Here is a 17496-nt window from a genome sequence, read left to right on the forward strand (position 1 = left end):
CACACACACACACACACGCGGCTACAGTCACGAGTCACGACTGCTCTTGGACACAACTATTCTTGTATACATTATATTGCTGGCATGCGCCGAGTAAAATCCCCCGCTTTGGAGGGGAATTCTAAGGAATGGGAATAGGTTTGTGTGTGTGTGAGTGTACATGGGCTGTGTGCGACGGTGTCGGGCACATGCGCGCGTGTGTTTCCCCCCGACAAACAAGCAAGAAAGAAACTTGAGGCGGAGAATTTATATCTAACAGATGTGTCTGACAGATGCAACTGTAGCTGTATCCGTATAAGTGTGTTTCTGTGTTGTTCTGAGGTGTTGCCCCCCCCCCCCCCCCCAACACCCTGATGGAGCTCGAGGACTTCCTTCCTATACCGTGAGGCCTTGCGTGGAAGTAGCAGGAGTATCAAAAATGTGATCCACTGTCCTCAAACGCTGGAGCAGAGTTTGTAGAAACCTCTGACTGGAAAGAAGAAAGGAGGAAAAAACTCCTTTCTGGCAAGGCATGAACAAAAAAAAAGCAAAAGGGGAGAAATGTGCAGAACTATGTGGCCTACCCATCCTGGGGGATGTTTTCATCTTTCTCCGTCTCCCCCCCCCCCCCCCCAAACTCTTTTTAATGTCTGCCATTTGAGAGACTCCAGAGGGGCTGCACCTGTTTGCCTCTTGGCTAGGAGCCCCCAAATCCCTCCTCCTGCCCCCGTCTGCCACTCATGCTGCCGCACCTCCTGGGATGGAAGGAGCGAGGGAAGGGGGGAGCGGGGAGGAGTGGTGAAGAGCAGGGTTGCGTGTGGTGGAAGGGATAGCTAGAGGGCTCGAAGGCGTCCGGGAGTAGGAGCAGTGATGTAGGCACAGACAGAGAGGGGGGGGGGGGTTGTTTCAAATCCAAGTCTTCTCTCCCACACCGGACAGACCTTACTTCTGTGGAGCTTTGAGTCACCACATTCTTTCTTTTCTTTTGTCTCACCCTTTCTCTTCTCGCTCCTGAACAAATACACATCTGCTCTCCCTATCTTCCCTGTTAACTTTACTTCCTCCGCCTTGTTGTTCCCCTTGCTCTTCTAAAATGTCCTTCTCTGTCCCAACCTCCTATGGTCTCCTCTCTCTCTCTCCCCCGTCACTGTGAGGCATCCATGTTAATCTGCAGTGACCTCTTCAGGTCAGATTAAAGGTCACCCAGCTCCACTTCCTAATGACCCAAGGGCCACACTCTCCTCTTTCTCCCTTCTTTTCTATGCTCATTCCTGACGTCTTTGACAAAAAAACAAAACCTTTCCCCCCACTAGTTTGGTTGTAGATTAGAAAAGAATGGTGAGACTTCTTGGTTTTTGAATCAGCTATAGTGCCAAAAGGAAGTTTCTTCATTATTGCAGACATACTTAGTTTAGTATAGGAGGATTTGTTTTCAGTATTATTTAATGATTTATTCACAACTTCATGATATGTGGCTGGAGGCTAAATTTCAGTTTGAGAGATTTTGTTGTTTTGGTTTCAGTTTGGCTCATTGGTGCCAGCTACAGTGATGTTTCTATTGTGGCACTAAACCAGACCATTTTTTTGGTAGAATTTCTTGTAGATTATTTTAACTTATATATATTATGTGTTTATATATGTACAAAATAACCTGAGGATTCTGGGGACAGTACTCTCATGTGTGTGTTTTTTTACTTTATGGTGGAGGAACAGTGAATCCTGTTGCTAAATTGTCCTACTTACTTTGTGCCATGTTGTGCAGAACCGTGGGCGCTTGGCTGAGAAACGCACCATCCCCCTTCCCCCCAACCGGGTGCCCAAGAAGGAGCTGGCCTCCATCTTCAGCAGTGACGACAGTGAAGGCAGCGAGCGGGCCAGCGGGGATCATGCCCACATCAAGCAAGAGGACGAGTTGCATTACAGTATCATGAGAAAGAGGTGAGGCGCCTTCTGTACGACTTCTGTTGCTTCGATGTCATTCTTTAACCAGACGTTTTACTTTTGTTTACTTCTAACATCACCTTTACTTTTTCTGCGTATGTTTAGAAAACATTGATGCAAACTGTCAGAATTATGAGGGCTTTCAGTGAAAATGCATAGATTGTGAAATCACCAGAAAAGGAAAATGTAATGCTACCATCTGAGGTGTCACCTTTGTTAAAAAAAAAAGTCTAATGGAAGGATGTGTGCTGAGCTTTCAAAGTGTTAATTGGTTTGTTGGTTAGCGTTTTGTTGCTCGCTGCCAAGTCTCGGCGTATCTGTCTGGACTTGATTTTGAAAGACAAAGTCACCTGAGTCACAAGTGTCTGCTTCATCCTCCCATGACCTTCCTGAGATCAGTTGGATCATAGTTTTTAATATAAAAAAACATATAAGTGGTTATAGTTTCAAAATCTATGTCCATAGTCATGTGCATCTGTTCTTGCTGCTCAATTAACAATTCAAGAAGAAATAAGAGCTGAGGGTGTGAAAGAAGTGAAAAACAGGATTAATACTAAGAAGAAGCAAATTGTCCTCTACAGTGCTTCAGCATTAGTAAAAACTCACAGTTCAATATGTATCTAATAACAGTCTCTGATTGCTCATCCTTCACACTTGTTGTTGCCATCGACTCAGGGGGGAAGTGTTTTTTACTTATTGCCATTGTTATTTCTGAGAGCTAGAAAAATAATACCACGTTTTTTATCGGAATAGAGCATAAATGCTTTACAAAGTTTAAATTAGGTTTTTATTTATTTATTTTCGCATTGTAGTGTGAATTAATAATTGGCTGTTTGACTAATTGTCTGAACTATAAATGTCTACAAGTCAATAAACTTCTGGTCTTTATACATGTAAACACACATATGCAGAGTTACAGTGAGGTCCCCTCATTAAGATAAAGCAAACGGGCTCTGAGGAGAACTGCCTCTCACTTATTGCATACAACTTGAAAATGGGATTTTATATATCATTTATTGGCTGTCTTTACAATGAATACTTTGAAATGACAGAATTATGACATTTTTAATCTGAAATAAACTCGGATCTGTGATTGCTCAGTATGCACATAAACATATTTGATTGGAAATCCGTCAGACTTTGGACAGATATGATGCAGAAGTTGTTCATTGATTAACCTCAGAAAGTCTCCAGCTGCATCATAAGCAGCTTGTGCAACCTCATTACGGAAGGGATGTTTTTCATCTCCTGAGACTCGCGTGTGACACGGCGGACAGCACAGCGACTTGTGAAGCTTAAAATGGATCCTCTAACCTCGTTTGTGAGGGCTTCCCCTCCCCCTGACACTTGTGCCGCTGGCGTGTTAAGATGATAATGAATTTAAAGAACACTTATGACTAATATGTCAAGCTTTTACCCTTTGGAAGGCGGCGGACTCGCTGGAGCCGCTGCGGCGGTCTGTCGTGGGCATCCGTCTGAGCCTTGTTTTATCCCTTAGTGCAGGTCTGGACGAACGGGATAATGGGATGTCCAATCACGGAAATCTTATTTCCATTGACCGCAGCTTCGTAAGTGAGTCGTAGAAGGGTCTTAACAAATTGGATTTGGCCGATGGATGTGAAAAATACAGGGCCTCTGTATACATGTGTGAGTGTATCTGTGCTGCCTCGTCCACACATCATCAGGGCTGGCGGCAGCACCGTGTCACACCCACTCGGTTGTTGCAACCTGCCGACAATTAACTGCACCTTAATTTGTATAGACACTTGTAAGCAGCATGTTTCAATTATTTATCCAGATTTCTTTTGTCTTAGCAAAACCTCATGCAACGAATTAAGTACAATTTCTTTAGCTCATACATTTACATACATAATTTCTACTCTACGCTGTTTCAGTGCATAGAATATATAATGTCACTCTATAGCCGCTTTCAAACAAACAACATTTCCTGAGGGGCTGTAAAAGTTCATGACACTTTCAGGAACTTTTCCTGAAAGCCCCCATGGCAAAATTTCCAGAGAATATCAGAGTGAGCCCATGAACAGCAGGAAAATCCCCAGAAAATTCACTGTAAACAAAAACAAAGCTTTCCGCAGTGGAACTATCGTCATGTCCTGGCTCATGCGTGCTCTACCGCAGAATGTTTTCAGAACTGTTCTTGTTGGTGTGAACACGTCAGACTCGGGACAATCTCCTGCTGCGTTCTTCGCATATGAACGGCAAACTCCGGAAAAAGTCTGGACTCAATTTTGCTGACATTTTCCACAGTCCATGTCTGGAAATTGCGTACGTACCATTTAAGATTAGATTGTTCGGTTGGTTCACGTGGCCAACTGCTGCTAAGGGGATTATTCTGTTATTGTCAAATGTCAACAGGTGGTGTTGTCATAGCTCATCGATCTCATCAGGACTTCTTGTCAGGTTCATTAGAAGCTGGGTCCAACTTTAAAAAATGAAAAACAGATTAATGTTAACATTCACCGGCTTTACAGACAATTGGTTTATTTGGTGTTTATTTGGGGTTAAAGCTGCACTTGTCCTGCCGAAGAAGCTCAGAGCTTTCCAGACTCGAGACTGAAGTGCAGTCAAGCCTCAGCGCTAAGCAATTCATCATTACTTCAATGAGGTATTGATACCTCCAGCTGCTCGGGGTATCCATAAGTCTAGAGCAGCTCCTCTGAAACAGACAAGGACTGAGAGGTGGAAATAAAATCTGGTTTCATTATCACCTTGGCATTGCCTCGGTATCAATACTGCAGATTTTTTTTGTGTGACTTGAATTCATTAACACGGATATAAGGATTTCATCTTAGACACTAAATATCTGATGCCAGTAACTCAGGATTTTAGCGTCTTACTCAGGGGCAAAACAAAGCCTACCTTAGTGTTTGTTTCAGTTGGCCGTAGATAACAAGGCTTTGATCGAAAAGTGCTGACTGAGAGTCTGGGTAATTACCCGACAACCACTGTGGATTTTATAAGTTACGCCCCCTGACGTCTGCTTTTCAGCCTGGGCCCTGTGGAGAGAAAACAAATCCACCATACCCATGATTAACCTTCACCCCCCAAAAAATATTGGCAGTGTCTCAGTTTTTCTTTTTTTATTATCATTATTTTTTTTTTAATCAATCATGTGGCCATTTGTAACTTGATCACTAACATAAACAAATGCTTTTGGGAAATTTTATAAATACTACATATGCTTTAATATTGCAGACTTAGTAGGGTGAGTAGGAAGGGGAGGGCTGTTTGGAGCTTATAGACTGATATTGTGATAATTGTGTGTTGTTGATTTTTACTCAACTGAAACACTGAAGCAGAAGGAAGATTTGGTGTTCACTGAAACTGCTTCAAGATTCACAGTACACTGAAGTCCGGACATTTTCCCGCACTTTTCCAGAGGCGCTCTATGTGAGAAACGCAAATCTCCGTAAATGTTGCTCCCTGCCAGGCAACCCAGTAAAATGCACGTGAGAATATACAGCAGGAAAATCACTGAAAAAATTCATAGCGAGCCAGCGATGACTGTGAACAGAACCTAACGTCGCGTCCCGCCTCCTGCATGCTCCATCCAGACGCCACGGAATGTTCCGCTCTGTTGGTGTGAACGCGTCCGACTCGGACAATCTCCCGCTGCGTTCGTTACACGTGGAAGGCAAAAACTCCAAGTTCACTACCAGCTGCGGTGCAGGGGTAGTGTTTAGTTTCAGAAAACGGAAGATGCTGACGTTCATAAGCATTTCCCCTTTTATAGTCCATCTTCCTGTATGAATCCAGATCTTTTCATGGAGCAGCATTGGCTCATATTTGTTTAAGGGGACAATGTGCTCAATCTGTGCAATAACGGGCATTGATGCCGAATAAGCTACTGTATGTCTATTGCATTTGACATTTTGTCCTCTGGCTTTATTGAGCAACTGTGTCATTGCCTTATGCCAGTAAGGGGTCACGGACAGTGTGAAATTACTGGAAATGGCTCTTCCCCTAAAGCACTAATTAGTGAGCTCGGAGGTTTTACAGCTTTCTAGAGGAGCGCTTTCCGCTTCCAGAATTTCTGGCCTTGTTTACACGCGTTAACCATGGCAACAGAGTCACAGCAGTTTGGTTGTTGATTGGGCGTTGGCTATGGCAGCACGATGTTCATTGTTTCCACATAGAGCAGTTGTTTTCTCTATTAACTCCCTGTGAATACACGGGATTAACCAAAAAGATGGTGTGCAGTGTTCCAGCAGTTCAGTCCCAGATTTGACGTTGGCTTGAAGCTTGTTGGTTCATCAATTCCACATGTAAAGGACACACAATGTTTACCATTCATCAGTGTATTGAAATCAACTGGAGATAATAAGAGCTTTGGCCTTTCGTTGTAGCAGCTTGCTCTTTGGGATTACACCACATACTATATGTTACTATAACAGATCATTTCTTTTTTAATCAAAATGTCCCTTAAAATTATTTCCAGATTAGAAAAATTAGAACAACGAGAGCTCACTAGAGGAGAAATGAACAGGCTCAGTGCAGGAGAGAACCTAAATGCAACATGGCGGACTTACAGTATCTCCATTATACTTTTCTTTCCTTCCTTGGCTGATTTATCGACCTCATGTCAATTCTCTGCAACCGAGGAACAACTGGGAGAAGAGGAGCCCAAGTGAAGCTGGGCTACTCTTAGATATTTATGTATCTATTTCTGTATTTATTCATTTCTCCCTCCGGTTGCAGGGCTCCTAGTTGCGGGTTGTCTTTCGATCCAGCTGTGAGCAGCATGGCAATTGTGTTTCCGTTGCTTACAGGAATCGGACGAAACATAAAATGTATAAGGAACAGATCTATATACACCGACTTTAAACGTTATGTGCCCTGAAGTTATATGTATTTCCTCAATAAAAGACTTTATTTACCTTTGAGGAGGGGAATCGTATAAAACTTTGCTCATTCCCTTTTTTTCCTCAGCACTTTGCCCAAGCCCATATCTTATTGTGCTGGAATTTATGATTATTACATATTGCCTGGTTGTATTTGAATGTTGCTGTGGGTCACATGTGCAGGTTGGAGTGAGTTGTGTTCGGGCTGTCGTCTTGAGACCAGAGGCGGGTGCACAGTAAACCTGTGAGCAGCCAGATGTTACACAGCGACCTCTCTGTCTCTCCTGCTCTCTCTCCTCCACACCTCCACCTTCACATCCCTGCTGTGTGTCTGTCAGCACTTTCCCAGTGGTGGTGTGAGACATGGCGTCAGGGTGCCTGGGCTGCCAGCTTCTGCCAGCTCACACTGTGACCTCCAGCCCCGCCACCTCAGCTCCACGTGCCAATGCCGCAGCAGGTCACTGCCGGGCGTTTATACTGAGCTCACTCCCCGTGCCAGGAGAGGAGTCTTTTCATGTGCGCACCGTGATGGCAAAAGTGAGCACAGCCTTTCCTGCCAAAGGCAGATTGATTTAATTAGTTTTTACAGGGATACTGGGAATTTTTCTGTAATTGACATTCATGACTTATCAATAGAAAGCATTCACTTTGAGAATTGGAAAAAAAATTATTTAACAGCATATTGTGAAAATGAATATTGAGTAGGGGGAAATATGATTTGTATTCAAAAAAGCACTGAAAGAAAACAGCAGTAGAAATTGCTGGATGTTGCCTGAAATGAGTGAAAAAAAGATAAAAAGTTAAAAAGTTTCAAGTATCGACAGTATTGGCATTTAATGCTTGGTTGGATTCCTTGGATTTTTTTTCTTATTATTCTTGGATCAGATATTTCCTGAGCTAAATCAGTAAAACTTTGTAACTTATATTAGACCATATATTCGCTCTCGGCCAAGGGTGGGGAACGTTTTTCCTATATGGGCCATTTTAGTTTTAATAACATCCTTCATGGGCCATACTAAATCATTGAATAAATACATATATAATGATGATGCTGCTCACAGCTGGTTTTGGCCAAAACAACTTGCTCAAACAAAACCTCACCTTGAGTGCCATTCATGACTTGCAGAGGCAGTTATTCGTCCCTCGTATCGAACGCGGCAGTGATCCTATGCACAGAAATGGCTGGTTGAGCTGAATTTGTTATGTCTGTTGTTCCATCGCAGGCCACAGAGAAAAACTGGACATTTCTTGTGTCCTTCTCTGTATCAGTAATCCGCTCTGCCATTGTTCTTTGAGACCAACTGTCACTTTGGAACAATTTTACTTGGTCCGATTGCAGCAGCTCCGCAGCAGCAACAAGGATCCGTCACAAATTCTCCTCCTGAATTAAGTTACAGCTTCTTAGTTCGCTTACAGTACCACAAACCTCGCCAGTGTAACCTTGTCTTTGTCAGACTGCGGTCTTGTGAAAGCTGCTTGTTGGCAGCACCAAACTCCGCCAAAGAGCGTCAACTTTATCCAAGAGCATTTGTCCTTGTAACTCATCCAGTTTAGCCACATGGTACCAGGTGTAGAGTCGCCGGTCCCTGTGAGTGCATGCCTGCACAGTGGACACACAGGGTTGTCTTTATTGTTTGTCCATTTCTATTTTGTGTATTTATGAATTGTCCCGCTGGCCCTATACATCCCAGAGGCCTGGAGGTTCAACCACCCCTGCTTTAGGTTTTTAACAGATGCACAATCTAAGGAAATTTAAAAAGTAAAAAATGATCAAATGAGAAAGCTCCAGTAGAAATAAAATGACTTATACATAGATATAACAAACATTTCAGTAATGTTGGGCACCAGTCGTATCCATGACAGAATCTGTCGCTTAACGCACATTAGTTGTGCCAGTGTCTGGGTCAGTGTGTCTGTCCTGTAGCCGGGGATGAAGGGGCAGTATTGACCAGTTTAGGGATGAGCTGAGGACGAGATAATTGTCTCCGGCGTGCACCTGGGAGATAAGAAGGCGGCTCATGTCCGTCTTAGCTATCAGGCCCAACAGCTACAATATAACCCCCCACCGTCCTCTCCGAGGCCCCCGTCCTCCCCAGCTCACGCTGGCCTCAGGAGCTCCTTGGGGAGCGCTGACTCAGGTGACTGGGTTTTAAACACCATCCCCACCCCCCCTTTCCATCTTCCAGGGCTTGACTATGACCTTGCCTCCACCCACAGAAAGAAGGGAGGGAGGGTGTAGAGGAGGAGGGCAGAGGTGGGTGGGGATAGGACTAGGCCCTCATTAGCCCCGGCCGAGGTGGGACAGCTCAGGGAGAGTGCGCTAATTACCCCACTAACAATGTCCTTGCCATTCATGGCTTAAAGCGGCCACTTTGCTACGGGATAATAACCCCATCACCTCTGTGAGGAGTTCAGGATAGCATTATCACAATCAGTTTAAATGATGGACAGAGGGTGGTGTTACAACGCAGAGAGCTGATTGATGGATTTGGCTGCAGTTTCTTCACAGTGGAGTGTATAACTCCAGTGCGTGTGATGTGTGGTGGGGTTTTTTTTTTTTGAGTCACTCTGTGACGCAGATACATTATTATATGACTTTAAGCACAATTAAAATAAACCTTCCCTGCATCCCATTTTCTTTTTGGAAGAAAACCATTGGGCTCAGACACAGATAGCTACTAATTTTAGCAATTTACACTCTAAAATAGAAGTCTGTCATTAGTCTAAAAACTTTGCAGTCGCAGTCCAATCAAGCGTCTCTTCGCGTAGCAACAGGCGCGGACTGTTTTGTCTGAGACTGTTTTCTGACTCATTGGTTCTCTGTGACAGAAAGGTGACTGGTGAAGCCAGCGTCAGGGCCTCCACGCTCCCCTTCGTCCTTTCTGTTAGCGTGTGGAAAACAGCTTGGCGACCGGCAGCCTGACATTACAGCAGGAGCCTGTAATCATGGGACTGTAAAAACCCAAATCCAGCAGCCGCAAACAGTGTGGCCTCGTCATAGTGGTGGCAGCTAAGAACCATTCACCGCTTTTGTCCCATAAACTGTGCTTGCCGTGTCATACCAGACCCCCTTCATAGACGATTCTGCTTTCAATAAAGTCGCCGGTTAGGCCTGTAAAGGAGATTTCTGCTGACACTTGAGGAGAGACTGTTGCCATCAAAAATAAATGTGTCGAAATGCTGCATATTCTCAGGATCATTTTGTACAGTTGACAGGAACTCTCCTGTTCTTTTGGATTTGTAAGGCTCTTCCATGTCACACGTATGTCACAGTCATTTAACAGTAAATCATATGTAAACTGTGAGCTAAAATATATTCAACACTGCACATCTCCTAGCACACAAGCGGTTTGCCATTACACCGTGACTACGCTTGTGCTGCACGGCTGCCATACTCCCCTCAAACGCTAAGCGCCTATTTCCCATCATTATGCTATTTAATGCGATCAGGATGGTAATCAGATTGCAAATGAAATGCCTCTATGACACAGTTGTGTGAGGTTAGAGAGGCGAGAGAGCATTTGGAAGGGCAGAGTGGCTTCGACCAGATCTTGGCATAATCTGTAAACCCTCCTCCTCCGGGATCTGAAGGGCAGGACAGGGAGCACGAGAGCGCTGGATGGTTTTGTTGTGAAGGACCTCGTGTTGAGTGTACACTTGAAAATAAGTGAAATCTTTTTTTTTCTTTCCTGTTGAGCGTGTCATATACCATCGATTCATCGTGTTGTCTAAAAAACGTTATTCCGAATAATTAAAACCTGCTCAAAGTTGATGTTAATTTCACCTTAAATATTCATAACTTTCAAATTATCCAATTGCCATAGAACCGCTGTAAGCGGCCGAAATAAAAAGAAAGAGCCATAATCAGGTTTTAAAGCTTATAAACTACTTATGAGTTGTGAATATGTACGTTAATACATCTTAGTGTGGAAGATGAGAAGGGATGAAGGGCCCAAAAGTGCTGGATGCAGTAGTCTGTCAGTGTGTATTACACACCTCGGAGCGAAGAGCCGCTTTACAGGACAGCCACTTGTAGCTGGTGAGACTGTGTTTCAGGGAGGACAGGTCTGTCCGGACGGTGGATTTCTGTGGTAAGTAGTGTGTGAAATTGTATGAGTTTATGCTCTGCTGCTTTAGAGTGCATTGTGGAATTAAGTTTGTTTGGGGAATTCTTTTAAATGCGTTTATTCCTCTCTCCTTTTCTGTCTGTCACAGTCGTGACAGTGACCTCTCTACAATCATTTCCAACCTGCACAATACTCGACAGCACGGCATGCCCGAGGGCCAGTCAGCCTCCGACCACAACACCAGCACTGGAAGCACAGGTAGGACCCCCAGCAATAATGTGTGTGTTTAAAGGTTTGTCAGTATGTGGTTAAAATTCAGGAAACATGTTGGATGTTGTCTTTCTTTCTCCTTCCTTTTTTCCCTTCCTTCTCATTCTCCTTCCTGATGATGCATCTGCCTCCTCGTCTCCTGTAACATATGTAAACGGTCCATTCCCCATTTAATTTACTCTAATTTGTGTGATTGGAGGAATTTAACATAAGCTTATTACTCATTCCTGAAGGTCGCTCTCAAGTTGATTACTTAATGTGCTTCCCAGATTCTCTGCCACACTCCAGGATTTTTGTTAAACCCCCTGTTTTAAATTACCTCTGAATAAATAGCTTTGTTTGCCATTAATCCATTTTCATGTGAGCAGAGGAACCATGGTGTGCGTATGCTAAGCTAAGAGCTTTTCTTGCGGCTTACAGACAGAACGGAGACAGCATTTAATCACAGCTATTTGTCAAATGGCTTGTATGAGGATGTTGTGCAGCCACCGAAGACATATGGTTGTAAAACGGCGTCTCTGGATATCAATATTCGGCGATCAACCAACTGCGCTAGATGTTCCTGCCACTGTTTGTTAGCTTTACCCATTTGTCTATATCCACATGTCAGTGTGGTTTACGGCCTCCTAACAAGGTTTGACTGATGGCAACAGTGCATCGCTGGCAAAGCATCACCCCCAGACAAACGTTTCAAATTATCATATAAGTGCACATCAAAAATGAATTGGAGGACAAAAATAATTATATTAGTTCAGAAAAGGCAACTAATTAAGGAATTAGTTGCCGTTTTTATCAGGGGAGACCATACCTTTGCTCCACTATTGCCCGGGGTTCGACCCTGTCCCTTATCCCATTAGCCAGAGGCACAGCAAGAGGCATAATCAGCCCAGACCCTACATCTCCATACCCACTCTCTGTGTGCTCATCGCCTCTGTCTGCCAGATTGTGTGTCCATACGGTGCCGCTGATATCGGGCAGGGCGGGTGGAAGGTGCAGGGTATTAGACTGTTCAACACCCACTGTCTTAGAGCTAGTTTGGGATGGATATCCACCCAAATACTGGTCTAATCATCTGTTAAATTTGATGGGGAGATCAGACCCCTGAGTAGTTGTCTTAATGGAGAAAGACACGAGGTGGGTGGGGGGTGGTGATGGAGGAAGGGGTGAACAGAGTGTGGCCTACGCCAGAGGGGGTCCCGGACCCCCAAATCTGTCCGTTGGAGCATTAAAGGGAGATTTAACAGACTACCTAAGCGGCTCGCTCCGTGTCTGTAAACAAGTCCAATCCGATCAGCCACTGGCTCTAATTCTGTCTGCCAGTGAAATTAGACACACACACATTCACAAACACTGCAATTACACATAAACAGCACATAGTTATATAGATGCGTGCCCACGCAAAATCAACACAGGTTCAAATTTGTGTCCAAATACATGGGTGGGTGTCATATTGATGAGGTTTTAGAGCAGTGGATTATTTGACTTAACGATGGATGAGAACTCTGTTCTGCCACTCAACTATTTGACTTTTCCCCCAAAAGTGTTTTACATCTAACAATGAGCCGTAGATGGAAAGAATCTGAGAAACGGGGATTCAGACAGTTAAAGAACGGAGAGAGGAAAGAGAAGAAAAGTTCGCAAGAGAGAGATGAGAGATGCAGTGATGGAAGAAACATTTGGAAAGAGAGGCAGAGGAAAGAAAGATGAATGAGTGCGGTGGTGGTATCAGGGGAGGGCAGACGGCAGCTACGGCGGTGGATGGCTCCGTGTTTGTGTGCGCCCGTGTGTGCGCCTGTGTGTGCGCCTGTCTGTGTGTGCGCCCGTGTGTGTGTGAGTGTGTGTGTGTGTGTGTGTGTGTGTGTGTGTGTGTGTGTGTGTGTGAGTGTGAGTGTGTGTGTGTGTGTGTGTGTGTAAATGCGTGCGTTTGTGCGTGCGTGCGTGTGTGTGTGTGGGTCAGGAGGAAAGGGAAGCAGTCTTGCCGGGTCGTCTCTGTGCCGGAGTGGGCCGTTAATTAAATCTGAGGGATAGACAGGCGGGCTGCCTCCCTCCTTCTCCTCTCCTCTCCATTCGTCCCTTCCTCCCTTTGCTCTCTCACTCTCCAGCTGCCGGCTATTCGGCGGCTCCACAAGAGGCGGAGGGGAGGGAGGGAGGGCGGTGGGGCGGGAAGGAGTGGGAAGGCAGGGGCGCCGACGCTGAGAGTCTGGCTGCCTGTGGAGACTGTAAACTGTGGCTCTGCGGTCAGACCGGAGACTCAAACAGGCAGATAAGGTGTTTTTGGACTGCCACTCTCTCTCTCTCTCTCTCTCTCTCTCTCTCTCTCTCTCTCTCTCTCTCTCTCTCTCTCTCTCTCTCTCTCTCTCTCTCTCTCTCCCTCCCCGTCCGCTTGCTGCACTCAGACTCCCAGAGGCAGTTACAGCCTGTTGGTGTGATTGTGGTTGAGGCTGTGTGTGTGTGTGTGTGTGTGTACCTTTACGTCTTTCATTTAAAATGCATAGTTTTATATGCTTTCTTGTGTGTGAATATGCACCCTAGCGAGTGTGTGCAAGACTTGAGAATGTGAGTGAGGTTTGCTTCTCAGTATTACCAGCCAGTTATTACATGATAAGCGTAAAAAAGGCAATTTATTACAAAAGTAAACCCTCCAGGATTTCTGATGATATTAGCTCTGTCATATGTACAAGTACAATGAGATGTGTACTTTAAAATATCCTAAAATGTCCCACAGGTCAATTGGGCTGGAATTGCATTACCATAACAAAATGGCTTCCCGGGATTATAGTGTATAGATACATAACTGTATGTGTATGTGGATTTAGAGAAAATAGATAGGCTCTCCTCTCTTGTGGGGCCAACTAAGTAAAAGTTTCAATCGAAAAATTTTTGTATGTTTTCCACACAAACTTGCGATCCAGACCGTAAACTCCTCAGGAAAATGTTTACTGAGTGAGTCGCCCTCTGCTGATGCTTCCAGAGAATACAGGAACTTCCAAATTTGGCTTCATTTTCCAGACCCGGTGACTACGTCCATTTTTATATACAGTCTATGGTTACTGCTGATGGATACCATGTCACCACCTTTGTACCAGGTGACCAGAAAAAAGAACGCAACAAAATTACTTTTTTATCGTGTGACATAGCAGTACTGCAATGCAAAAAATGGGATATTTATTTAAATGACAATGTCAGATTTTCACTTTAAGGTCAGACACATTTCGGTGGTGTTCCTCTCGCTCCTCCTCCGTTCAATTTCTCACTTCCTGTTGTGAAGACAGAACAAGGCAAACAGGAGCAGTGTTGCTGTGTGTGTACATTTGCACACGTTGGCCGTGGTGCATCCTCCCCTCAGCATGAGCAGAAGCGCCTCCCTCCCCGTCTCCGTCACCCTCCCTCGCCCTCCCTCCCCTCCCCCTCCCAGCTGCATCGGCCCGTAAGCCAATCAATGGCAGGGCTTTCAGGGCCGGCGGAGGCCCCGGCGCACGGAGGAGTGATCAATAAGTTATTAGCACCATTCTGTCAGCTGTAATGTGGAGATTGATCGGGGGGCTGTGGCTGGCGGCTCACCCCACATCCCCGCCTGTCACCCCCCCCCCCCCCCCCTTCTTCGCATAGCCCCCCCTCCTCCCGTGCCTGATAAAGATGACAGATTAACGGAGTAAGAGAGGAATTAAGGAGTCTGGCTGTCTGAGCTGTCACTGCGCTCCATGGGATGGAGAGAGGAGAGGAGGAGGACTCAAGTTTGAAGGAGGAGAGGAAATCTGAGAGTCAGGGAGAAGGAGGAATGCTCCCCTGCGGATGGTTCGCCCTGGTGGTGCCATATGAAAGAGAAGCGGTTTAGGCCCCGCTGGTCCCTCTTTCTGTCCCTCTGTTCTCATCCCTCTCTTTCTTTTGGTGGGAGGAACCAGTAATGAGATGCAGAACAACGAGCAAGGGGAAACTGTGGCAGAGGCTAGAACATGTTGTGTTTAGGCCAACTTATTAAAAAAAAGTTAGCCCGGTCTGTTTAATTACCATAAACAAACCGAGAATCTTAGCAGCTAATGCTATTTGTGCGTAATTGTTGACAATTAAAAAAATCACAGCTTTCGGAGCCAGAGGAAAACTCCATAGCCGCTAATTCCTCCGTGATATTAACAAGCAGGTGATAAGGAATGGCCCCGGGTGGAAAACTTGACTGCAAGCGGTGTTAGTGGGAGTAAAAGGGTTAGCGTATAGACGCTAGCAGAGCTCAGGATTCGGCATTAAAAGGGAGCGCCGGTGCTCTAAGAAGCCCCATTTAATTGGCTTTAAAAGCTTTCCGCCCTCAAATCTCTGGCCCTCGGGCACTTGCTCAGGAGACGGAGTGTCTTGAGTGAGGTCGGCTCAAGAGACGACTCAAGTGTGTGTTTGATCATGAGAGGCTCTGGGTGTGGATGTAAGCGTGTGTGTGTGCGTGTGAGTGTGCGTGTGTGTGTGTGTGTGTGTGTTGGGTAGAAGAAGGGGTTTAATTGATGGGTGCTCTCTCTCTCTATGTCTCCGTTAATATTCCACCAATATGATACAGATGGAGAGCTTTAGTGTTTTTTTCTTTTGACCAGTAAAAGAAAGGCACGAAACATGATTTTAAAATGAGAGGAAACGGAGAAGACAGAAGGAGCAGAAATTGTGAAATACATCCAGTGTTTGTGTGCGTGCGTGCGTGCGTGCGTGCACTCTTGTCAATTAACGCCCCCCCCTGCTTCCACTGTCTCTTTAGGGTGGTACAGGGAGTGTATTTCCTCAGGACCTGAGAGGCAACATCAAACACTGGATCATTAGTGAACCTCCTCCCTCTCCCTTTCTCTCCCTTTCTCATTTGCTCACTCACCCTCTCATCAACACCAGGGCTCCTTTCGGCAGCACAACAAAAAGTAATCCTCAGAGTCCTGAGTCTGAATCTCTCTCTGTCTCCTTCCCCTCCCTGTCTACCTGTGTATTGTTATAGAGAATAAAGGACTTAGGTTAGTTGATAGGTTAAGGGTCAAAGGTCAGACTTCCCTCAAGCTTCCCCCCTCTCCGTTGATGATGGCCCTCCTGTCGCTACAGCAACAATATCCGGAGTAGACAAGTGATGGAAATTGCCAAATGTTGTTAGTTGTCCCTCCCCTGTTTTCTCTGCACTATTTACACATGCTGTGCAAAAGATGAAAAATTGCTTTGTTTAAAAAGACAGACACTATTCCCCCACACCCCCATCCCTAAAAATGTGCACAGGGAAGTGAGAGAAAGTGAGAAAAAAGAGAAAGAGAGGAAGCAGTTGCTGCCATGGTTTGGCTGTCGGTTTAGAGAAAGAACAAGAGTTGGAGGAGAAATAAAATAGAGGTGCATGAGAGAGAGAGCGAGCGAGACAGCAATGACACACTGATTTTTCCTTCCTGCCGGCGCTGTGTGCGTTTTGCGTCTGGATCCCCTCCCTCTCTGATTAGGCCCGTATTGATTTGAGGTGTGTTTGAGGGGGGTGGATGTGAGGCGACGGGGCAGGAAGGAAGAGTGGGATGAGAGGGGAGGAGAGGAGGAGGGGGAGGAGGAGGAGGAGGCAGTAAGGGGGTGCTGTAATTGTACACTAGATGCTCCTCTTTGGTGGCAGGGTAAGAGGCAGGGGAGAACAGGGAGGAGGACGAGGAGGAGGATGAGGAGGAGGAGGAGGATGAAAAGAAGGAGGGTGTTAATGGGAGGTGAGAGAGAACTCCTGATGGAGGGAAGGCTCAAGCACACCTAGAGGAGTGGAGAGGAGGAAGCAGGAGAGAAGCTCAGAGGTGTGTTTATGAGGGGAGAACTGCAACAAGGTGGGGGTGAGGGGCGACTGATGTGGAGGTAGAAAAACTAAAAATAAACACATAATATAGACATAATGTGAGCAGAGAGGAATTTCTCAAGCAGCTGAGAGGCTCTAGTGCACTTTCGTTCAGTCAGAGGCTTTTGTTCCAACATCTGGAAAGAGAGAGAGAGAGCGAGAGAGCAGTGATAACACTTGAGGACAAACTGTCGGAGAGAGACATCGGAGGAGACAGAGAGACCGAGCCCTCCGCCCTCCTTCCAGCAGACAAACACACGTGAATGAGCTGGGCAGATCTGTCATCCACAGCGGTGCGGGCCCCCTCTCATCTCTGACAGAACAGGCACATCTCCAGACGCCTGTGGCTTGCTTCACTCGCTCCGTTTCTCTCTCTTACTCTCCACCTGTCACCCCCCCCCCCCCACCCCCCCCCCCCCCCCCCCCCCTTGACTTCTTTTCACTTCTCTCGCTCTGCATTTCCAAAGCAGCCGCCATGTATGCAGGTAGACACCGAGCAGGGCGGCAATATCGAGCCTTTACTTTGGCCTTTTCACTGACTGCGCTTTCTCTCCTTGTGCATGTGTTT

The 17496-nt window shown here is 45.7% G+C and overlaps 1 protein-coding gene across 9 annotated transcripts in view; it reads left to right on the forward strand.

Annotated features, from left to right (window-relative positions):
- The window catches only part of samd11 (sterile alpha motif domain containing 11), a 77975-nt gene that overhangs the window by 40851 nt on the left and 19628 nt on the right, over window positions 1–17496 (forward strand). For all 9 annotated transcript variants that reach the window (XM_047330657.1, XM_047330658.1, XM_047330656.1 and 6 more), the window contains 2 exons: window positions 1742–1917; window positions 10998–11107. In XM_047330657.1, coding sequence (XP_047186613.1) covers window positions 1742–1917; window positions 10998–11107 — 286 coding nt within the window. The remainder of the gene's footprint in view (window positions 1–1741; window positions 1918–10997; window positions 11108–17496) is intronic.

The sequence above is a fragment of the Scophthalmus maximus genome, chromosome 3 (genome assembly GCF_022379125.1).
Source record: "Scophthalmus maximus strain ysfricsl-2021 chromosome 3, ASM2237912v1, whole genome shotgun sequence".
NCBI classification, from domain to species: Eukaryota; Metazoa; Chordata; class Actinopteri; order Pleuronectiformes; family Scophthalmidae; genus Scophthalmus; species Scophthalmus maximus.